At 41.9% G+C, this 24,761-nt stretch overlaps 1 protein-coding gene across 1 annotated transcript in view; it reads left to right on the top strand.

Moving 5' to 3' along the window:
- Positions 1-24,761, top strand: part of LOC109922461 (ribosome quality control complex subunit NEMF-like) — a 134,024-nt gene that overhangs the window by 50,559 nt on the left and 58,704 nt on the right. Inside the window, exons 12-16 of the mRNA XM_048600086.1 lie at positions 5,222-5,299; positions 7,478-7,686; positions 12,214-12,399; positions 19,749-19,812; positions 21,772-21,860. Of these exons, the coding sequence (XP_048456043.1) occupies positions 5,222-5,299; positions 7,478-7,686; positions 12,214-12,399; positions 19,749-19,812; positions 21,772-21,860 (626 nt within the window). The remainder of the gene's footprint in view (positions 1-5,221; positions 5,300-7,477; positions 7,687-12,213; positions 12,400-19,748; positions 19,813-21,771; positions 21,861-24,761) is intronic.

Here is a 24,761-nt window from a genome sequence, read left to right as displayed (position 1 = left end):
AAATCTGAACCCCTCCCTCCTGCACCATCTCTCAAGCCACTCATTTATCCTGCCTATTCTTTCATTTCTACTCTGACTAGCACGTGGCACTGGTAGCAATACTGACATTACTACCTCTGAGGTCCTACTTTTTAATTTGGCTCCTAACTCCCTAAATTCTGCTTGTAGACCCTTTTTTACCTATATCATTGGTGCCTATATGCACCACAACAGCTGGCTGTCCACTCTCCCCCTTCAGAATGTCCTGCAGAAGATCTGAGACATCCCTGACCTGTGCACCTGGGAGGCAACATACCATTTGGGAGTCTCGTTTTCGATCACAGAACCGCCTATCTACTCCCCTTTCAATCGAATCCCCTATGACTATAGCCCTTCCACTCTTTTTCCCGCCCTTCTGTACAGCAGAGCCAGCCACGGTGCCATGAACCTGGCTACTGCTGCCTTACCCTGGTGAGCCATCTCCCCCAGCAGTATCCAAAACGGTATACCTATCTTGGAGGGAGATGACCTGCACTGCCTTTTGGTCACCCGTTCCCTTTCTCCCTCAGCAATCCTAATCTGCGGTGTGACCAATTTGCTGAACGTGCTGTCCACAACTTCCTCAGCATCGCGGATGCTCCAAAGTGAGTCCATCCGCAGGTCCAGAGCCGTCATGCGGTCTAACAAGAACTGCAGCTGGACACACTTCTTGCATGTGTAGGAGTCAGGGACATCAGCCGCGTCCCTGAGCTCCCACATTGAGCAAGAGGAGCATAATACAGGTCTGGGATGTCCTGCATTTTTACTCTTAAGCTTAACTTAGTCCTACTATAATATCAAATACTAGATAAATGAAATGAAAAACATTTGTACCAAATCACTCCACTTACCAGCACACGATTTTAAAAAAAAAGAAAAACACTTACCTTATCAACATACCAGAGTCTTTTTTTTTGGTCAGAGGAGGAGGGCAGGTGGGAGACACTACATGTGTAGTGTCTCGGGTTTAGCCACTGCCCAAATATATCAGTTCACTCACGTTCTGAGAGCGCAATTTGACCACTACCACTCAGCGCTGCTGCCGAAATGAAGAACTTACCTTCCCGGCAGCCGCCTGGTCCTCGCTCTCACTGCTCCTGCTGCTGCTGCAAAAAATGGAGGCTGAGGAGCTATCATGTGGCTGAGGATGAAATACTGACACCTGTGATGTGTTTCCCCTAAATTTGTTTCATAATCCAAATTCAGTTTATAAGTCTTTCTTTATTTATATAATACTGATTAAAATTTTGTCAAGATTTTCCGATTCAAGCATCTTTCAATGATAAACCTGAGAAGTGTAATTTATATTGGTGTATCCCTTTTTGAGGGTTTCAAATGAGAATGCTTCTCCCCATTGCTATTGTAACCAAAATGTTCAAACTTTGGCAAGAGGCGGACAGTGTAAAGTGCTGAAATCAGTTGGGCAGTTTTCGACTGTGATTTGGCAAACGTTGGTGAGTATGATGAGTTAAACGGGTGAAAGTCCAAAAATCAAATTCCAGCTATTGAGATAACCCTTTTCAATTCAGTTCTCCTTCCTTCCATGGCTAGATCACCTTCTCGCTATCAGGTAATGAGAAGTCTGTATTCATGCATTTGCATCTCATTACCCTACTCCCCAGAATTCACTTGCCCCTTCTCAAATAATTTCTGCCCAGTTGAGAGTCTTGACGATTCAGCAGCCTGACCCATAAACTAAGTGCATACCTGTCAACTTTGATCCTCTGCCTCCAGTCCAAGTGAGTACACAGTTTTCACTGTATCTTCTGATACCTTCACTGTGCTCCGTTGTTCACTTTTGCTGGAACTGCTACAGTAAGTGCCGCTACGTTGTCTAAGGCATGGTGAATCTCCTGAATATCACTCCACTCAACAGGGCAACATCATATTGCCACCATCAGTTTTTTTGGTGCCACTTTGGGCATAATGAGGTAACAGCTTTTCTTTCACAGTGGCACTTCAGTGGGTGCAGTGAGACAGCAGCATCAGCTTCTCAAGTGACAAATTAGCACAGAAGGCAAACCAGGCAGCTTATATCTAAAAGGGAAGCTTCAGCACAGAAGTAAAGATAGGTGGCTTGTGGCTATAGGAAACAGTGAAAGCTCTTACATGTTGCTTTACAACATTGTGATGTGTCAACGTCAGAGATGGTGCATATGCTTGAAGATCATGGCAATGTGTGAATGGGAAAAGCCAGGCATGTTTTGTGGGGCAAATGCAGACTCCCATCAGCTAGAGAGTATGCCACACTCAGTCTAAGAGCTGGGCTATTTCTAGTTTGGGAGTTTGGCCACATTAAGGTAGTTTGTCTAACACGTGTCTGGGGATTTACACTGTTTCCACAAGACCATAAGATTTGGGGCAGAATTAATTCATTTGGCCCATCGAGTCTCCTCTACCATTCGATCATGGCTACTATGTTTCTCGACTGCATTCTCCTGCCTTCTCCATCTGACCTTAGATTCTTGGTTAGCAAGGGGATCAATCTGTCTGTCTTAAATACACTGAATGATTTGATGTCCACAACCTTCTGTTGTGATGATTCCCACAGATTCACCACTCCCTGGCTGAAGAAATTCCTCCTCATTTTAATTCTGAAGGGTCACCCCTTCATTCTGTGCCTATGCCCTCAGATCCTAGCCTCCTGCTAGTGTAAACATCTTCTCCATATCCACTCTATCCAGGCCCCTCAGTATTCTGTAAGTTTCAATGAGATCCTCCCCCTCATTCTTCTAAACTCCGCTCAAGTACAGACCAAGAGTCCTTAACTGCTCCTCATAACAAGCCCTACATCCCTGGGATCATTCTTGTAGACCTCATCTGGACCACCACCCCGGGCCAACACATCCTTCCTTAGATATGGGGCCCAGAATGGCTCTCAATATTCCAAATGTGGTTTGAGCAGTGCCTTTATACAGCCTCAAAATGAATACTAACACTGGATTTGCCTTCCTAAGTGCCATCTGAACCTGTTAACTTTAAGAGAATCCTGAACTAGGACCCTTAAATCCCCATGTGCTTCAGGTTTCTGAAGCCTTTCCCTATTTAGAAAGTAGTCTGCGCCTCTACTCTTCCACCAAAGTGCATAACTTCACACTTTCCCACATTATATTCCATCTGCCACTTCCTTTCCTCACGCTCTAGCCTGTCTGAGTCCTTCTGCAGCCTCCTGACCCTCTCCACCTATCTTTGTGTCATCGGCTTCAGCCTGGTGATTGGCCAGGGTCAATCCTGGCAATCAAACAACATCAGTCTTGGTCAGTGAGATGGGGCTAAGTGACACATCCATATCTTTGGGTGGGTGTGTAATACATAATCTGGAGATTTATATAGTCAGCCCATGATGGTTGTTGGGGATGTGAGTAATTCATGCCTGAGAATTAGGCTGATTGTGACCATTTCCTCAGTCATAGAGTACAGTCACAGGGGTGGTTGAATATAGTAGGAAAGGATATGGTAAAATAGGAGGGGGGTACTTCACAGTTTTGAAGTGGGGTGTGTGGAGGTCAAGGCAATTTGTTATATTCTTGCCCCAAAATATTAAGGTGCAGAACCAGCAAAGGTGTTTGGCGTGTTATAGGAATAAACCTGGGATATTGATGGCCACTTAAAGGTCCTCATCTGAAACAGGGAGATGGGACATTGGGCAAAGCGGTGCTCCACAATAGGAACAATGAAGAATGTTTTTTTTTTTTTTTTTTTGAGGGGTTGTAGGTGGATCCAAGCTACTGCACTGAACACAAAGTCTAGACCTCACCCTATCGATCCAAAAACCAACAGCAATAGGTTCAACAAAGCAGCTCTCAAAGGGAAGGAATGGGTAACTGACCTTTTGAAATGGAGTGGAGTTCAGTACTGGAATGTGAGGCATTCTCAAAAGTTAGTCTGGTAATCATGGTACAGTGATTACACAGAAGTATTCATCTGTCATCAATACACAAAGCAGAATGTCCTATCATGTCAGCTGCTAGAACTTCAGTTTTAAATGGTCTTGTGGAACAGTGTTGAGCCTCTACATCTGGGCCAAAAGGTCTGTCTGGATTTAGGTTTCACCTCCAAATGATGTGATGGCCATGGTGCTGTGTCATAACATGTTGATTTATTTTTTACCCTTATACCATTGAATTCTGACCTAATTTCATGAAGGACTTATTGAGAGTGCGTCGTGTCCTGATTAGTATCTTCTAATCTCTGAATGAAGCAAAATACATTCACTCAATACCCCATTGGCTAAGTAGCCAAGGCGTGTGGTCTTTAGGATTGCAAGCAGGTGCCATATCATCAATCAGAAAACAAAGGCTGCTGGACAGGGTTACTGAGTTGGTTTGGACTTTGGGGAGGGTTAGGATGCTGATGGTGGCAGCAGAGATCCTGCTGGTATCCACTTCATTCCAGGGTCACGTGGATACATTATCGGGGCACTTTGCATTAGTTCTGACATCATGTACTTTAGAAGAGGTATTCTCAAGCTTGAAGCTAATCCTGCAGTAGCATATTCCTTCAAGCTATTAATTCTGAACTGTTATCCAGTTGGCCTTTAAATACAGAACTTTCAACTCTAGAAGATCCTGCCAATGGTGAGAACTTCTGGCTCACTGACCATATGATTTGCTGAGTAACTTGCACAACAATCTGCTTGTGTAAATAGTAAACTCTGTAGCTTGTAGCCATGTGAGACTACACTGCCCCTGGAGGCTGTATGGGTGCTTATGTAGGAAGATTTTATGCTGTACAAAATTTGAACTTCAAATTTAAAAATCTTAGCCTTTTACTTGCACGTTCTGCTGGGCTCCTTCTAAAATAGAACACCTTTAGAATTTCTGTGCCATGGTTTACTCCTCAATGAGTATAAGAATGTAATGTTTATTGGTTTGTTTGCAAAAAAATTCGTGGCATGCCAGCACTTGTGAAAATAAATGAAGTTATTTCTTTTCTTCAAGGGCTGGCATGATAGCACAGTGGTTTCCACTGCTGCCTCAAAGCACAGGGACCTGCAGAGTTACAGGATTGATTTGTGGGGCTGGGTCTGGGTGGGATGCTCTATGGAAGATTGGTGTAGACCCGATGGGCTGGATGGCCTCTTCCTGCACTGTAGGGATTCTGTGAATCTATTTTGAAATGTTCCACGTGAAAGGTTGCATCACTGATTTTCAGGGTGGACAAAATGCTTTGTATACATCATGCTTTCATTTCATCTTTCAAGGAAAAACAAGCATTGAAGAAACTGGAAAATGTTCGTAAAGACCATGAGAAAAGATTGGATGCACTACAAGCAAATCAGGTAAGATTGGTTATAAACCTGTAACGATATGGAGAGCATGAAAGGTAATTAAAACTTGCTGCTGTGAATATCAGTCTATTGTCTGTACAACTACAGTAGTCTTTGGCGATATTGTGAGTGTATAAATTGTATGCATAACTTCCTTTGGTTTGGATTGGAGACCTGATGATTTTTATTTCTCAGATTGAGATGAACTGTATGGCTGCATCAGTTATCACCTTTCATCATAGAGCATCTGTATCCGTTGTTCTCCTCATCTCCCACTCCCTGGTCTTCAATGGATTTCTTCTCTTTGTGGGAATCATCTCCTTCACACCTCTCTCCTAACCACTCACTCAATTACTCGTCCTTGCCCCAGTACTCACTGACATTATTGATGACCTTTCTTACAGTCCAGTTCTTTCTCCATTAAAAGCAACTGTTATCCCTTCTCAGCAATTTTGATATTAGCCTCCAGCTGGCTTTTATATGCTCCTCTAAGTTGTCATGGTGTTGTTGGCACCTAGCTTTGTGTTCTTCCTTGCCATAGTCGCGTATATTTACCTCTTCTGTCTGCTCTGCCTTGTCCAAAGCACTGAGTTAATGCCCAGTGCTAGCTGGCCAGTTAGTGAAGGAACTCCAAGAAGAGAAGGATTTTGAAAGCACAGTACTGTTATGATTCTTCACCCTCACCATTGTGGATATGCTTACACTATGTGGACAGCAGTGGCTCATGAACGTGTCTCACCATCAATTTCTGGAGAGCAGTTATGGATGAGCAATACGTGCTGACCTTGCCAGTGACGTTTATGTCACAGGTCAAATCTAAGAAAAATCCACTGACTCAGCTACTGGCACTGTATGTCTTGGAGGATCAATTAGAAGTGAAATGTTCTGATGGGGGGTTATTCCAGAGTGTGCAGCGACCCAATTCAAACAAAAGCATGTGCACTCTTTACCGGCTGGTCTTTGGCAAGAAATAATGAAATGTTGGGTGGTCTCCTTTAATGCAATAGTGGATGCAATGTGCAAGATGCCATCTATGTGAAAGGTTCATGGCCATGGCCACCTTCTTGGCCATTGACATTGTATTTCTTGCTTTGCTTTGCTTTGCGTTGCAGATGCAGTACAACAAATTTCCTTTACTGAAGTGCAGACATCTCACATTGTTCCTTGCTGATATTTAGGAAGGAATGTCACCCCCTAAACGTCTTGTTCTATGGATGAGAACTCCTCTCCTTCCCATTCTAGCAGCTGTCTGCTCTTCTGGTTTCTGCAGGTGCCTTGAAGTCAATGAAAAGTCCGTCACCACCTTCTAGAAAGCACCAATAACTCATGTTTAAGTAGTTGATGATGCTTTTAATTTTCTCTGGCGAGGAGCTGTCCTGCTTAATGTGTGTTCAACAATGCAAGATTCAGAGAGGGTGTTGGCTGAAGCATTGAGCTCCAAACTGGCGCTGCTGGAGTCTACACAGTATAATAGGCAGATTATGACATTAATCTGTGTATGTTTGCATACTGTCTGCAGACATTGGCTGCACCTATACCCTTGCCCAAGAGGGTGTTCAGCACAATTAACAAAAATCTGTAAATGTCATTTTGGTTTTGAGGTGATACCTGTAACTCTGAAAGAGTGGGTCCTCTTGGGCTTTTGACCCCATATCTTCTCCATCACAGAATCCATTTACTCCCACTTTCTGCTTTAGCCCATCTACTGTTGAAAACTTATCCTTTTGTTATTTTCAGACACCGGTGATTTCAATAATTTTCTGACTATCTTTCTTCAAAAATCTGTTTGCATCTTATCCCACACAAAGCTCTCTTCACCATTATCTTTGTGCTCACTGACTACTTTAGCTGCTCTGTTGTTCACATTGCTTGATGCTTGTGACCTACACATCTCCCTCTCCTCCCAAATACCCTGCTAAGGCTTCTTGCTCTAAAATTTGTTCCCTATGCTATTAATTTGATTTCTTCCTTTAAGCATTCCTTGAAATTCACATATTTGATTTCCCCTCCCCCTATATTATTCTTTGGTGACGTGCCTTTTTTTGAGTATACCACTGAATTGATATTTTTCTACATTAATATGATATATTTGTATTAACAAATGTTGTTTATAAATATATTATAAAATTACTTCTAATGACGACATTTATTTAAAGTGGAATTAAATTTTATTTATTTTTGTTTCAATAGGAATATGATAAGTTGAAGGGAGAGCTTATTGAGATGAATCTGAATGTTGTTGATAAAGCTATTGAAGTGATACGCAGTGCCTTAGCTAATCAAATTGACTGGACAGAAATTGGGAGCATTGTAAAAGAAGCACAGGAACAAGAAGATCCAGTAGCTTGTTCCATTAAAGAGCTGAAGCTGAACACCAACCACATTACTATGTTGCTGAAGTAAGCATTTTATGCCAATCAATGTAAGCTCTTAATTCAAAAAATATAACTTGTTTTTAGTTTTGAAAAACGATTTCAGCACACGCAGTATAGCACAAAGTATAACCTGTTTGCAGTTATGAAAAATAGTATATTCATTCTAATTTATGGTGAATTGGAAAATATTAGTATAATAAATACTTGCTGATGTGATAAAAGTAAAATACTATAGATGCTGTAAATCTGAAATAAAAACAAAGTGCTGGAAAAACTGAGCAGGTCTGGTAGCATCTGTGGAGAGAGACACAGATTTAACATTTCAAGTCCAATGATCCTTAGCAGTTTTTTAACTTTTAACTGTTGATGTGAATCTGCTTATTAAAATTCTCATTTCGTCATGTAGCATAGAAACAGGCTCTTCAGTTCACCATGTCTATGCTGACCAACAAGCACTAGGCCACACTAATCCCATTTACTTGCACTTGGTCCATACCTACTGTACTCTGGCATTTTAAGTACTCCTCCAGATGTTCATAAATGTTGCAAGAATACTACATCCACCACCCTCTCAAGCAGCATGTTCCATATATCTACCAACCAGTGGATGAAGAAAATCTTTTCTCAGATCTCCTCTAAACCATGTATTCCTCACCTTAAACTTATGCCCTCTGGTATTAGACATGTTTGCCATGGGGAAGAGATTTTCCCGAATTACTCTGTCTAATTTTGTATACCTCAATTAGATTCCCCCTTCAACCTCCTCTGCTGTATGGAAAATAAGTCCAGCTCATCCAGTTTCTCCTCATAACTGAGACTTTTCATCCCAGGCAACATCCTGGTGAAAAAAACAGAAGTTGCTGGAAAAGCTCAGCAGGTCTGGCAGCATCTGTTCCTAGTTCTGAGGAAGGGTCACCGGACCCAAAATGTTAACTTTTTTTTTTCTTCGCCGATGCTGCCAGACCTGCTGAGATTTTCCAGCAACTTCTATTTTTGTTCCTGATTTACAGCATCTGCAGTTCTTTCGGTTTTTAACATCCTGGTGAATCTCCTCTGCACCCTCTCCAGTACAAAAGCATCCTCCCCATAGTGTGTTGCCATACAGAACATATCTGTACATATGAAATATATTCTTGGAGCTGATGACATTTCTAAATCCCTTGTGAGGAATCAAAGTAATAATGCTTGAACTGGATTTCTATCACATTCCTCTTGGATTGTGGTTGCTTTAAATTTAGCTGATATTTTAAGAATTTTGCATTGCCGAGTTCAAAGTATATTAGCAATTACACAACCAAACTAATTACAGAAAGGACACCATGCATTCCTGAATAGAATGGATAACTTCTAAATACCAGAGCATTAAATATAACGTCAGACGTAGAGATACATCAGTAGATACTTTATAAAATTGTGTGATGGCCCAATTGGCAACATTATAAGACTAAGCATTGGAGAATGCATAGCCTCCTTAAATCTTTAAGTGTTATGTTGTGTACCTAAGGCATGAAATGGTGATAGAGTCTGAGGTCTGGTGACCCTCAGGTTAAACTACAACAGCAGCACCCCCCCCCCCCCCCCATAGTGGATGTTCTGCCACGTACACAGAATCTTATTCAACTCCAACACAAAATTACAATTCCAACGACCACGTTATTATTTCAGCAAATTTATTACTGTGGAACAAATACTGCAACCAAAAGTCTCTCACGTGGCTTATGACCCCAAAGATTAGGCTGCATTAAACAATTTGCTGTTATTGTATATGGAAGAATTTCAAGGTCTCTTGTTACCAAATAACTAAGTTACATATTCATTGGGAAATTCTACTTCATTCTCTGAAGTAAATGAGGCTTTTTGCAACAGAAAAAATCGACCTGTTACAATGTGAATTTGAAGTTTACAGTGTAATAGTCATGTATTTACCTAATTACTGAAAACATTTCTCCCAAAACCATTTTTCCAAGATATTTGCAGGAGCTCAAATACTTACTTTTCTGTTACGTTTGTTAGTAATTTGCTTATTACCACAAATCTTAAGATTTAAACAGTCATACATCTTGAGAATTTGACAAGAACCCACATGGAAGGCTGGTCAAAAGATAAGAGTCCATGGGATCCATCAAGTTGACAATCTGGATCCAAAATTGGCTTACAAATAGGAGACAAAGGGTGATAGTGGAGATTTGTTTTTGTAATTGGAAGCTTCTGATCAACAATGCACCACAGCAATTGGTGCTGGGTCGAGGATAACTTGTTTTCACACTGTGGAGAGGATGGATTCTGCGGTAGCTAATTAGGCCAGTCCTGGAGCTGCAGACTCTGCCACAGGTGAGACAGGTGGGTGAGATGTTTTGGAATCTGTATACTGTTTCCACTTGGCGTCCATGTGCTCCATTCGGTGTTGCTCACAATGATTGGTGCCATTGCGGATGCTTCTCCATTTTGTTGTTCTGGGGCAAGTGATTCCCACATCTTGGTGGGAATGTTGCATGTGTTTAGGTCAGCTTTCAGGGTGCTCCACTCTGGTGGGGAGCTTCATAGAGATTGGGTGGAATGTTCCAGCGAGGAAGGTGAAAAAAGATTGTTGTGCAATAGCACACGCCTGCTTGACCCCACTTTGCATTCATACTGGGTCTGTAGTGGATCTGTTGGTGAGGATCATGGTTTGCATGTCAATGTGAAGCACTGTGGCACACTAATTAGCACTGCTGCCAAATAGCATCGGAGACCCAGGTTTAATTCTAGCCTTGGGTCTATGCAGAATTTGCACGTTCTCCCCATGTAAGCGTGGCTGCTCTGGTTTCCTCCCACAGTCCAAAGATAGGCAAGTTAGGTGGATTGGCCATTCTAAATTGCCCTATAGGGTCCAGGGATGTGCAGGCTAGCTGGATTAGACACCGCTATTGTGGGGTTATGGTCCTAGGCTAGGAGGCAGGTCTGAGTTGAATTTTTTTTTTTTTTGGATGGTTGGTGCAGGCGCAATGGGCAGAAAGGCCTCGCCTGCATTGTAGGATTCTGTGATTCTAGATAAACAGGTAGTGTGGTGACAAATTTCTGTAGGTAGCTGAATTTGTGAATTTCCCCCAATCCCTCAGTTGACAGACACAGATGTAGGCCCTTGTGAGATTGGAAAAGGCCATAGACAGAGGTCACTGCTGTTCACTGCTGTTCTGGATTCTGAGACCCTCAGAAGAAAGTCTTGTGTTGAGCCACTCGGCCTCTTGACCAGAAAACTCTAAGACTGGTTGGACCAGAATGATTAGAAGATCCAGGATCTTCTAGATCGCAAGTACAAAGCTTTCCTGAACTGACAGCTCTGCCAAAACTTGAGTGAGAGGAAACAAGCCTACAGGCAACTGAGGGCTGAGATGAAACAGAAAACCCTAACAAATAGCTGCCCTTCTAAGTGGTAGCGGTCACAGGTTTGGAAGGTGCTAACACAGGACCCTTGGTGAGTAACTGCATCTTGTAGATTGCACACAATGGCAACTGTATGTGTGAAATTTTAGCTCCATGTATCGGGAGACCAGGTTAATTTTAGTCTTATTTAAAGTTGCAGGCTGCCTGCTCCAAACTTTCCCCAAATGGCTTTGGGGATAGCTTGGCAGCCATCCAGCCAGCAACAAGGCAGGTTATCATAATGATCTTGGGAATGCAGAATGGGGGAATTGGTGGCTGCAGTGGCTCAAATTATGTTTATGGAGCTTGGAGGATTACAAATAGTTGTGTATCTTTGCTTCAGTGGTAACAGCCACTGCTGAGTAAAGCATTTATAATAGATTCTGTGCTTAGTGGGGCATGATAAATGCCCAGGCAATGAAAAATTGATGAGGCTATTAGCTGAACTGGGCAGCAGCCTTAATTACCTAGTGCTCTGGTGTCTACTTTGATTTTAGCACCTGTTGCTACTGAATCAAGGATATTCTACATTAGTGCAAAAGGTGATTGGGACTGCCCGTCAAACAGAGAAATCTGCATCCTTTACATTTTCCAAAATATTCATTACTTTAAGATTTTTATGCTAGGAAGTCAATTTTAAATAACCTTATTCAAGAGAGGATCTTGGGATAATAGCCTTATCTCACCCTTGATACTTTTGTTCATATCAATGAAATCTTTCAAGTTCTGTTGAATAGAAAATAAAGTGTCAGCGGCTGTGCATCTTGATTTATTCTTCCTATCTTACTTCTGTATCCTGTTGCCTCATACCTTTAAACAACATGAAAGTGAGGCGATCAGGTATACTTTTTAATTCTATTATTGGATGTGAGCATCGCTGGCAAAGCCTTCATTTGTTGCCCATCCCTTGGTGCCTTTCAGAGGTTAGTAGTTATTCTTGAATTGCTCCAGTCTGCATGATGTCGGCACACACACAAGTGTTGCACAGAGAAGGAACAGTGATTTATGGTTCTAAGTCAGGATGCTTGTGACTTGAAGGGTTACTTGTGGGTGCTGGTATTACAATACATGATTCCCCAATGGATAAATTGTGAGGTAACTACTGCATAAATAATTCAATATAAATATATATTTCTGTACTTTGTTCAGAAACCCATATGTAACTGATGATGAAGATCAAGATGATGTTGATCTAGATGAAGATGTTCAAAATGAACAAGCAAAGGCCAAGAAGAAAAAAGACAAAAAAAAGCAGCAAAAGAAAATACTACAGAAAAACAGACCAGTGTTAGTGGATGTGGATCTTAATCTGTCTGCTTATGCTAATGCAAAAAAGTAAGTATTCATCTAGCAAACCTAAATTATCTGTGACAGTTGGGTGCTTTCTCATAAATTGAATATATGAACATGGTTGTTTTAACGTCAAACTTAAATTTTGAGTTTGTATTTTATTCAGATTTAAAATGATTTAAAATCTGTGATTTAAGCTATAGTTGCAAAAACCAATTTTCTAATTAACTTATTGATTGTTATCAAAATCACTGACAGGTAGAATACTTCTTGAGTAGTAAAAGTAGTGTAATTGTAAAACCTCTGTACCTTACTGTTTATGTGGGTTAGGCTTTAATTTCTGTTCAAAGAAATCAACAAAATTTTAAATTATGTTCGAAGAAGTTGTAGAACACTGAATCATTGAACAGTGATAACTGTTGAACCTTTTTCTTATTTGTTCATGGGATAGGGATCTTGCTGGTTAGGTTAGCATTTATTGTCCATCCCTAATTGTCCTGGACAGGGTTGTGGTTAGCTGCCTCCTTGAACTGCTGTTGTCTTTGGCATATAGGGACATTTATAGTGGTGTAAGAAAGTGAGCTGCAGGATTTTGACCCAGCAATGGGTAAAACAATGGTAATGTTGTTCCAAGTCAGCATGGTATGTAGATCGGAGGGGAGCTTGGAAGTGGTGGTGTGCCTGTTCATCTGCTACCAGACATCTAGGAACTGTAGGCCACAGGAGCTTTGGTAAGTTAGTACAATAAACCTTGTAGATTGTGGATACAACTGCTATTGTGCTTTGAAGGAAGTGAATGTTGAATGTGATGGATGGGATGTCAGTCAAATGGGATGCTTTATCCTGGATTATCTTGAGCTTCTTGAGTGATGTTAGAGCTGCACCCATCAGGTTAAGTGGAGAGTATTCTATCACACTTCTGACACACCCCTTCTAAATAGTGCACAGGCATTGGTGTGATGGGATGCATTATACAACACATAATTCCCTTGCCTTTAGCCTGCTTTTGTAACCACAGTGATTATATAGCTGCATAGTTCAGTTCTGGTCAATAATAATCTCCAAGTTGTTGATGGCTGTCGGAATTCGGGGATAACAATGCCGTGAGAAATACAGGAAGGCATGCCAGGAGCAGCACCAGGCATACCAAAAATTGGGATGTTAACATGGTGAAACTACAAAACCGGACTTGTGTGCTAAAAGGCATCAGCAGGAAGTGATGGTCAGAGCTAAATGATTCCGCAACAAATGCATCAGATCTAAGCTCTGTAGTCCTGCATCTCATCACAAATGGTAGTGAACAATTAAACAACTTGCGGGAGGAAGAGGATCCGCAAATATCCCTATCCTCTTTAATAGGGACAGTACATCAGTGTAAAAGATGAGGCTGATGTATTTTCAACAGTCTTCAGGCCAAAATGCAGAATGGATGAATCGTGTCAACCTCCTCCAAAGATCCCTAGCACAGTTGCCAGTCTTCAGCCAATTTGATTTACTCCCCACGATATCAAGAAACAGTTGAAGGTACTGGATATTGCAATGGTGTGGGCCTTGATAATATTCTGGCAATAGTACTGCAGACTTGAACTTCAGAGCTTGCTACACTCCGAGCAAATCTGTACCAATAAAACTACGACACTGTTATCTACCCAAAAATATGGAAAATTGCCCTGGTATGTCCAGTACACACAAAGCAGGAAAAATCTGACCTAGCCAATGACTGCACGCCGTCTACCCTTGATCATCAGTAAAGTGATGAAAGATGTCAACAACAGTGCTATCAAACAATACTGGCTTAGCATCACTGAGCAGTTTACTGCTCTGTTTATGTTACATCAGGTTTTACACTCAGTTCCTGACCGTATTACAGCTTTGGTTCAAATATGGACACATGAGCTGAATTCCAGAGGTGAGGTGAAAGAGAGAGCCCATGACATCAATGCCACACTTGACTGAGAGCTGTAGCAAAACAGAGGTAAATGGGAGTTGGGGAAAACCATCTGCTGGTTGGAGTCATATCTGGGACAATGAAAAATGTTTGAGGTTGTTGGATGTCCGTCATCTCGGCTCCAAAACATCTCTGCGGGAGTTCCTCAGGGTAGTGACCCAGGCCCGTTCATCTACAGCTGCTTCATCAGTGACCTTCCCTCCATCATAAGGTCAGAAGTGAGGATGTTCTGATGACTACACTACGTTCAGCATCATTTGTGACTTCTCAGACGCAGAAACCGTCCATGTCTAAATGTAGCAAGACCTGGACAGTATCCAGGTTTGGGCTGACAAATGGCAAGTAATATTCACACAAGTGCCAGGCAAAGCAAATCTCCAACAAGAAGAATCAAGCCATCACCTTTCGACATTCAGTGGGCATTACCTTCACTGGATCCCCATGATCAACATCCTGGGGATTACCATTAACCAGAAACTGGACTGGGACTTACCACATAAATAATGTGGCTACTTGAGCAGATCAGAGACTAGGAATACCAAGTGAGTAACTCACCTCATTACTCCCCACAGCCTGACCATTATCTGCAGGGCCCAAGTCAGGAGTCTGTTGGAATACTCTCCATTTGTCTTGAATGCAGCTTCAATAACACCTCAAGAAGCTTGTCGTGAGCCAGAACAAAGCAGCCCACTTGATTGGCACCACACCCATAAAATCCACTCCCTCCAGCACTGATGCTGAGTAGCAACAGTGTATACAATCTACAAGATGCACCGCAGAAATTCTCCAAGGCTCCTCAGGCAGCACATTCCAACCTATGACCATTACCATCCAGAAAGACAAGGGCAGCAGACACATAGGAATGTCAAGCTGCAAGCCATCTTGATCAGAGTTCCCTCCTAAGCTGCATGTGTAAGCAGCCACTCTGAATGTCCTTGGTTCACTTTGGTTTTTCTTCTGCATGACCTTGGAGCTCCTTGCGCAGCAGTGACAATCAGCAGAAACACTTATCCTGACATGGTAATATTATTGTTCCTTCACTGTCACTGGATCAAAATCCTGGAACTTCCTTCTCAATGGCATTGTGAGTTTAATTACAGCAATGGACTGCAGCATTTCAAGAAGGCAGCTCACCATCACCACCTCGACAGTAACTAAGGATGTGCAATAAATGCTGACCCAACCAGTGCAGCCATAATCCATGAATAAATGAGTTGCAAGGAACAATGGTTGAATTCTTTCTTGGACATTGTCATACCCTGATATTTGTGTCCCTTGATGTTACTAGTGACTTGACAGCGGAGCTTGGATGTTGTCTGCATATTACTGCACATGGACGTGGATTGCTTTAGTATCTGAGGAGTCATGAATAGTGTTGAATATTGTGCAACGATCTGTAACTATTTATTTCTGACCTTGCGGTGGAGGGAAGGTCCTTGACGAAGCATCTAACGATGGATGCTTGACCCTAGGACACAACCCAGATGGGATCCTGCATAGATGTCCTGGGACTGAGATGATTGACTTCCAACAACCACCACCATCTTCATTTAGAACATTGAACAGTACAGGCCCTTCAGCCCACGATGTTGTGCGAACTTTTACCCTAATCCTAAGGTCTATCTAGCCTCCACCTCTACCTTATCCTATCATCCATGTGCCTATCTAATAGCCGCTTAAATGCCACTAATGAGGCCGACTCCACTACCCTCTCCGGCAATGCATTCCACCCCCTGACCACTCTGAATAAAGAACCTACCTCTGACGTCTCCCCTATATCTACCTCCACTCACTTTAAAACTATGCCCCCTCATAATAGCTACCTCCACCCTAGGAAAAAGTCTCTGGCTGTCTAATATACCTCTGATCATTTTGTACACCTCTATCAAGTCACCTCTCATCCTTTGTCGTTCTAAAGAGAAAAGCCCTAGCTCTCTCAACCTTTCCTCGTAAGACCTTCCCTCCATTCCAGGCAACATCCTGGTAAATCTACTCTGCACCTTTTCCAATGCTTCCACATCTTTCCTGTAATGAGGCGACCAGAACTGGACACACTACTCCAGATGTGGCCGAACCAGGGTTTTGTATAGCTGGAGCGTAACTTCACGGCTCTTGAACTCAATCCCTCTATTAATGAAAGCTAACACACCATACACCACCTTAACAACTCTATCCACCTGGGTGGCAGCTTTCAGGGAACTGTTGACATGAACCCCAAGATCCCTCTGCTCCTCCACACTGCCAAGAATCTTTCCGTTAACCCTGTATTCTGCTTTCAAGTTTGTCCTTCCAAAATGAATCACCTCACACTCTTCAGGGTTAAACTCCATCTGCCAGTTCTCAGCCCAGCTCTGCATCCTATCAATGTCCCTTTGTAACCTAGAACAGCCCTCCTCACTGTCCACAACGCGACCCACCTTCATATCGTCCGCGAACTTGCTAATCCACCCTTCCACTCCTTCATCCAAATCACTTACAAAAATCACAAATAGAAGAGGACCGAGAACAGATCCTTGTGGTACACCACTCGTAACTGAGCACTGTGTTGAATATTTTTGAATATTTGTGCTAGGTATCAGTCCAACCAGTAGAGAGATTTCCCCTGACTCTCATTAGCTCCAGTTTTGTTCGGGCTTCTTAACGTCATTCACGTCCTGCCTTGATTTTTAACATAGTTACTCTCACCTCAGTTCTGGAGGTCATCTCTTTTGTTTATGTTTGCACCAAGGCAACAATGAGGTCAGGTGATTTTTTTTTCTTTAAAAAAAAAGGTTCATTCATGGGATGTGGACGTAGCTGGGCAGGGCAGCATTTATTCCCCATCCCTAATTGCCCAGAGAGCAGTTACAAGTTAATCACATTGGTATGGGTCTGCAGTCACTTGTAAACCAGATTTCCTTCCCTAAAAGGTACAAGTGAACCAGATGGGTTTTTACAACAATCGACACTGCTTACTTGTTCACCATTAAACTAGCTTTTTAATTCCAGATTCTACTGAATTCAGATTTCGCCATCTGCCATATTGGGATTTGAACCCATGTTCCCAGATCATTCACCTCGATCTCTAGATTACCAGTCCAGTGACATTACTGCTCTGCCACTACCATCCAGTTGGCAGTCTTGTAGCCATACGGGAACATTTTGGTTAGACGTGTGTCTTGTTCTGGAGCTTTAATATTCTGCAGGAATGTTTTCAGCGTCCAATAAATTCTGTAGTATCCAGTATCTTTACCTATTTCTGGATGTCACACAGAGTGAATCAAATTGGTTGGCGACTGACACCTGTGATTCTCTGGAACCTCTGCAGGAGGCTAAAATGAATGCTCTACTTAGCACATCTGGCTAGTGGGGGAAGGCGGGGGGCAAATATTTCAGCCTTGCCTTTTGCATTGATGTGCTGGGCTCCCTGTAATTGGAAATGGGGAAAACTGTGGAGTGCTGCCTCCTGTTATTTGTTTGACTCTCCATCACCATTCATAACTGGATGTGACAGGAATACAGTGCTTATATCTGATTTGTTTGATATCGTTCAGCTGTATCTGCATGCTGCCCCTACTGGTTGACATCCAAGTGGTCATGCGTTACATCTTCATTAGGTTCACACCTTGTTTTGGATATACTTGCTTTTCCTTCCTGCATTCTTCATTGAACCGAAGTTGATTCCTTACCTGGAGGGTAATGGTGGTGATATGCCAGGCCATTGGTTTGTTATTGGCAACGATTCTGTTGCTTTTGGATGCTCAGTTTTGAGTTTCTGAGATCTGTCAAAGTCTGTCCCATTTAGCACATTTGTAGTGTCACGCAATATGATGAAATGTTTTCTAATGTGACGATGCTGTTTTGTCTTCACAATGACTGTGTGGTGGTCACTGCTAGTTATACTGTTATACTGCAAAGACAGGTTGATGAGGATGAGATCAAGTAGGTTTTTTTCTTCCTCTTGTTTGTTCCCTTACCATTTGACACATACTCGGTCTAGCAGCATTGCCCTTTAGGCTTGGTCAGCTCAGGTAGCAGTGGTTCTACTGAGTTGCTCTTGAGGGTAGAGACTCAAGATCCCACACAGATTACGTTTTGAACCCTTAATGCTTCCTCCAAATAGTGCTGTGTAGTAGGTATGTCATCCCGATTCATCAGCTTGAGGGAGAGGTTGATTATTAATCAGCAGGAGGTTTCCTTATCCATGTTTTGATCTGATGGGGTTCTGAGGCAATGTTGAAGATTTCCAGCTCAACTTCATCCTGTTTGTACACCTCTGTGCCAACACCTCTGCTTGGTGTATTTTGCCAGTTGTATGGATCATATCAAGGGATTCTGATGTCTCGAACATTGTGACAAAATTGCGTCTTATAGACAATGACTGTGTTAAGCTGTGACTCGGCTCGTTTGTGGGACAGTTCTCTCAATTTTGCCACACCTCGATGTTGTTAGAGAGCCCTTTGCTGGATAGGCAGGGCTTGGTTAGCCGTTGTCCTTTCCAGTGCCTCGGTAAATGCCTGTTGGTCAGTCCAGTTTAATTTCTTTCTTTAGACTGTATAATAGTTTGATACAACTGAATGACTGACTGACTTGCTAGACCATTTCAGAAGGCATTTAAGAGTCACCCACATTGCTGTGGGTGTAATTAGGCCAGATCAGATAAGGACATAGTGAACCAGATGGGATTTTGCTGACAGAAGACTTGCTTTTTCTGATATCGGTTTTTTTTACACTGAATTCAAAATTCACCATCCACCATGGTGGGATTCAAAATTTCATGGCCCCATGGAAAGCCTGATGCTCTTGGTAACTAGTCCATTTACATTACCACTAAATTGGACCGAAGGGTCTATTTCCATGCTGTTTATCTCTGACTCTGTAAGCCATTGCCTTCCCACTTCACGTTTTTGAAGTGTAAAGCTTGATTTTACACTTTCTGAAGTGTCACAATGTGCTAAAATATACAAGAATGTCCAATTTTATGTAAATTTCTCTTCTGCCCCAAAGTTACCAGACAGAAGTTCTTTTTATCAGCAGAGTTAAAGTACAACTTCGTTGGGATTCTGACACTAGTGGACCAATTAGTCACCAAAATGTTTGACCGACCTGCTAACCTGGCCTGTAATTCTAGTGGTTCTTCTGAATTGCTCACAACTTCATGGTTTCCAAACTAAGACTGTTGCATCAAAAATAATGCATCGTCAGCCTATTTGCATACTGTTGCATTGAATTACTGGGTGCTACCAATTTGTAGTTTGAAAGGCCAATTTTACCATAGCTGTATGTAGAGTTAATGTAATTATAATAATTGAAGAATGTGGTTACAAAAAGAACAATCCTGTAGTGAAAAAAGAATGGGATGAAATTGTTGTAATATCTGTTGTTTTGATATTCAATTCTTGCTGGTTAACAGATGTTGAATATGTTAACAATGTTGTTTTGTATTTCAAATGAAATTCTGGTGCAGATATTATGATCACAAAAGGCATGCAGCAAAGAAGGAAAAGAAGACAGTTGAAGCTGCAGAAAAGGTAGGAAATATTCCACATTGGAAGAGAAATGACTACAATGAAGACAGCTGATTTGTGATGCTGCTTTCCTAGGATTTGGTATATGTCTGTATGGTACCACTTCCAATTAATTTCTCCCTCATGGTGTCTAGAGCAGCAGTATGAAAAGCAGGAAACGGAGAATGCAAACAAATTTCTGTCTTGACTTTAGGAAGTCATATTTAACACCTGTACTTCTCTTCACTTTGTCAGGTCTGGATTTCACTGGTCCTGAACTTTGCTGTTCAGGTGCCGGTGATTCATTCACAAGCCTCTACCAACTTTGGGTTGGCCATGTGGTGTGTGAAAGTGGCCAAGTGAAAAGATCAGTTCTGATTTGTTATGTTGGGAAAGTGTCTTCAAATGCCAGCATCTGTGAATAAGAAATCAAATTTGGATGGAGAGAGATTTTATTTTTATTTCTGATTTATATGGCATATTAATATCAAAGAATTCAATTTTGGGCTCAAGTGAGCATCATTTATCTACCTCTAATTGTTGTATAAACATATTGCTCCTTTTTAAAATATTAGGATATTATGAGAGAACTTCTTGATCTTAGCAAAAACTTCTATGTTTATGGAGCACCTAAAAGACACACTACCCAGAATTCTGTATCTCTTATTAGTTTCCTTTTGGGATTCTAGGATGTATACATTTCATTGTTTTCTAAGGATTTTAGAGTAGATTCGTAGCTCGGGTTGTGGATGTTCTGGTTGGTTGGCTGACTGAGCTGGTTTGTTGTTTTGCGGGCGTTTCATTACCCTGCTGGGTAACATCATCAGTGCAGCCTCCGATGAAGTGCCATTGTGTTTTCCCGCCTGTTATTTAAACTCGAGTCTGTTGAGCTGGATTACCTTCCTTCGTAATGGAGTGTATATGGGGTCGATCTCTGTGCGTTTGTTGATGGCTTTCTTCATGGAGTAACAGGCTTCTGGGAATTCCTGTGCTTGTCTCTGCTTTGCTTGTCCCAGGATCTTGGTGTTGTCCCAGTCGAATTGGTGGTTCTCCTTATCCATGTGGATAGAGATGAGTGAGCATTGGTCATGTCTTTGTAGCCAATTGATGTTCGTGTACCCTTGTTGTTAATTTCCTTCCTGTTTGTCCGACGTAGTGTTTGTCACAGTCTCTGCAGGGAATCTTGTATATGACATTGGTCCTGTCCATAGTGGATAGTGGGTCTTTGGTTCAGGTGAGCAGTTGTAATAGGGTTGATGTGGGTTTGTGTGCTACTCTGATGCCCAGTGGTTGTGCGCACACAGAGTAGCACACAAACCCACATCAACCCTACGTACGACAACTGCTCACCTGAACCACTACCCACTGTGGACAGGACCAATGTCATATACAAGATTCCCTGCAGAGACTGTGACAAACACTACGTCAGACAAACAGGAAGGAAATTAACAACAAGGGTAAACGAACATCAATTGGCTACAAAAAGACATGACCAATACTCGCTCATCTCTATCCATGTGGATAAGGAGAATGACCAATTCAACTGGGACAACACCAAGATCCTGGGACAAGCAAAGCAGAGACAAGCACAGGAATTCCTAGAAGCTTGGTACTCCACGAAGAAAGCCATCAACAAACGCATAGAGCTCGACCCCATATACACTCCATTATGAAGAGAAACCGGAAGTGAGGTAATCAGCTCAACGGACTCCAGAGTTTAAATAACAGGCGGGAAAACACAACGGTGCTTCATCGGAGGCTGCACTGATGATGTTACCCAGCAGGGTAATGAAAAGTCTGCGGAACACCAAACCAGCTCAGTGAGCCAACCAACCACAATATTTCATTGTTTTAGAATGTATTTTTGATTTCCTTATGATCTCCACTTGCACTATAGATTTCGACTTGACATGACTAAGTTAAATTTGTTTTCTTTTTAACTTCCAACAAATTTTTTTAAAATTTAATTTAATTTCCTTTTAGGCACTTAAATCAGCGGAGAAAAAAACAAAAAGAACATTAAAAGAAGTTCAAACAGTCATTACAATTCAGAAGGCAAGAAAAGTATATTGGTGGGTTGTGTGATAATTATTATAGATATTTTTAATTGACCTGATCAGACACATCATGACACATCTCTAGAACAGCTGGGACTGGAACCCAGGCCTTTTGGCCAAGAGGGTAGGGACACTACTATTATATGAATATAGAGTAAGTTCCTTCTGAAAAAGACTACTAAGCCTGTAACTTTGATAATCCATTTAAATGAGCTAGTGTACAATGGGTAATTCTGATTAAGCAGAAACATTAATTACTGGAGAAACTCAGCAGATCTGGCAGCATTTGTAGGGAGAAAGCAGATTTAATGTTTTGGGTCCAGAGACCCTTATTCAGAACTGATTGTAGATAGGAAAAGGTTGATATATTTATGCTGAAGGTGGGGATGGGAAAGGAGTAAACAATAGGTGAAGTTGCAGTGCAGAGAGAGGGAACAGCAGTTGGGCAGACAAAGAAATAGGTAATGGTCAGTCTGGGATAATTAATAGTTGCTCATGGGTACCATTAGTAATTGACAACGGCTTGGTTGTGGTAGCAGCATTTGTAATGACAGGGCCTGGTGTGTTGGGGTGGGTAAACGACATGGAAGAAGGCCCTTAGGACCTAAAATTATTGAACTCTCTGTTGAGTCCGAAGGCTACAGTGTCCCCAAGCGGAAAATGAGATACTGTTCTTTCATCTTGTGCTGAGCTTCGCTGGAGCATTGCAGCAAACCTGAAACGGAGACATTGTCCAGGGAACACGGTGGTGTATTGAAGTGGTAGACAACCGGAAGCTCAGGGTCATTTTTGCGGACAGAATGTAGGTGTTCTGCAAAGTCGTTGTCCAGTCTGCGTTTTGCCTCCCCAGTGTAGAGGAGAGCACATTGTGAGTAGTGAACACATTAGACCAGATTGAGTGAAGTGCAGGTATATTGCTCCTTCACCTGGAAGGTGTGTCTGGTGTCTTGGCTAGTGACTTCAACGCTTCAACATACTACTGTGTTCCCTGGCCAACTTTTCTGTTCCCAGTGCTCTAGTGAAGCTTAGCACAAGCTGGAAAAACAGATCCCATTTGCTGCAATCCAGGACTCCATATTGAGTCCAACAATTTTGGGGCCTGAGCACCTCTTCCAAGTCCGTCCCCCAACTCCCACAGACCAGGCCTTGTCATCGCATAGGCTACTACCACAACCAACCTGTTGTCAGCTGCTAATAGTCATCATTAGCAGCTATTGATTCTCTCAGGCTAAGCATTACCCATTCCTTTGTCTGTCCAGCCGCTGTTCACTCTCCTGCGCTCCATCTTCGCCTGTTGTTTACTCCTCCCCCACTCCATCTTCAGCAATATATACCAACTCTTTTCCAGTTGCAATCAGTTCTGAAGGAGGGTCACAGGACCTGAAACATCAACTCTGCTTTTCCTCCACAGATGCTGCCAGTCTTGCTGATTTACACCAGCAATTTGTCTTTTTCAGATTTCCAGCATCTACAGATCTTTGTTTATTTTTAGTTCTGATTAAGACTTATTAGATCATAAAGGTGATCAAAGGGCTGTTGTGATGCAGTGGTAGTGTCCCTACCTCTGATCCAGGAGGCTCTGGTTCAAGTCCCACCTGCTCCAGAGGTGCATCATAACATCCCTAAGCAGGTTGATTGGGGAAATAAAGTGTCCAAGGTGATTTGATACAATGTCTCAGGATGAGACAAGTAAATACTCACAGGAAAACTGAATCTCATTTATGATTAAAACAAGTGATTAAGCAAAAAGCCAAATGGAAATGATTTAAAGTATTTTGTATGTAAGTTATCAGATTGCTTCAGTACATAAACCAATATGCCAAAGGATGCAGGTTGCACTGATATTTTCTTCACACAGCTACGTCCTTATCTTAACAAAGCTATTATTGGGTGGATCAGGTATCCCCTTACAGGGAGGAAAGAGTGAAAGAGACAAAAGAGATCAACTCACTGCACGAGAAAAACTGATTTTGATGAAAAATTGAATGGATTCTTATTTAATACTGTTGGTATTGGCATCAAGCATTTATCATCAAGTCTTGATTCAAAACAAAGTTCCCTTTACTTGGCCTGGTTTTAGATAATGGACACCTGCATTATGTAGATGTTATAAATGAGTGGGATCTGCCTCGGATATTTTCTAGGAATCTGCTTTGTTATCTGGACAGGACTAGACTTAACTCTCACCCTATTACAAGCACTTGTAGTTTTAATTTATTGAATTAAAGGCGACAGACTAATACAAGATAAATCATTGCTGGGTTTGGTTAGTGTAGAACATAGGAATTCTAAAAAATAATGACTCATCAGTTTTAAAATTTTTTTATGATGTAAGTGCTGCTGGCAAGACCAAGAATTCCTGACCGTCCGTAATTGCCTTTGCTCAAATACTGGTGAGCTGCTTTCTTGAACTGATGCAGTTCATGTTGTAAAGGTACACAAAGTTCTGATTTTGACACAGAGTCAGTTGAGGAACAGTGATATATTTCCACTTATGATGCATGATTTGGAGGGTAAATTGTAGCTTGTTGTTTTCCTACATGTCTGCTGCATTGTTCTTCTAGGTGGTAGAGACTGCAGGTTTGGAAGGTCCTGTTGAGGCAGACTTGAGTAGATGCAGTGCATCTTGCAGATGGTGTACACTGTGCCACCATACACCACTGGTGGAAGCAATTAATGTTTTAGATGGTGGACAAATTCTGATCAAGTGCATTGTATTAGCCTGAATGGTGTGAAGATTCCTGATTATTGGAGCTGCACTCACAAAGGCAAGTGGAGCATATTCCATCACTGTTAAGTTCTTGCCCGTTGGTAGCTGCCAGGTTGATAATGAAGGATTTACTGTGCTAATATTTGGAAGGGATGGCTCTGTGGTTTCGTTTGTTGAAGAAGGTCATTGTGTTGACTATTGTAACA

Source organism: Rhincodon typus, chromosome 8 (genome assembly GCF_021869965.1).
Source record: "Rhincodon typus isolate 14 chromosome 8, sRhiTyp1.1, whole genome shotgun sequence".
Classification (NCBI taxonomy): Eukaryota; Metazoa; Chordata; class Chondrichthyes; order Orectolobiformes; family Rhincodontidae; genus Rhincodon; species Rhincodon typus.
The sequence above is the reverse complement of the archived record's forward strand: the minus strand, read 5'-3'. Positions and strand labels throughout refer to the sequence as shown.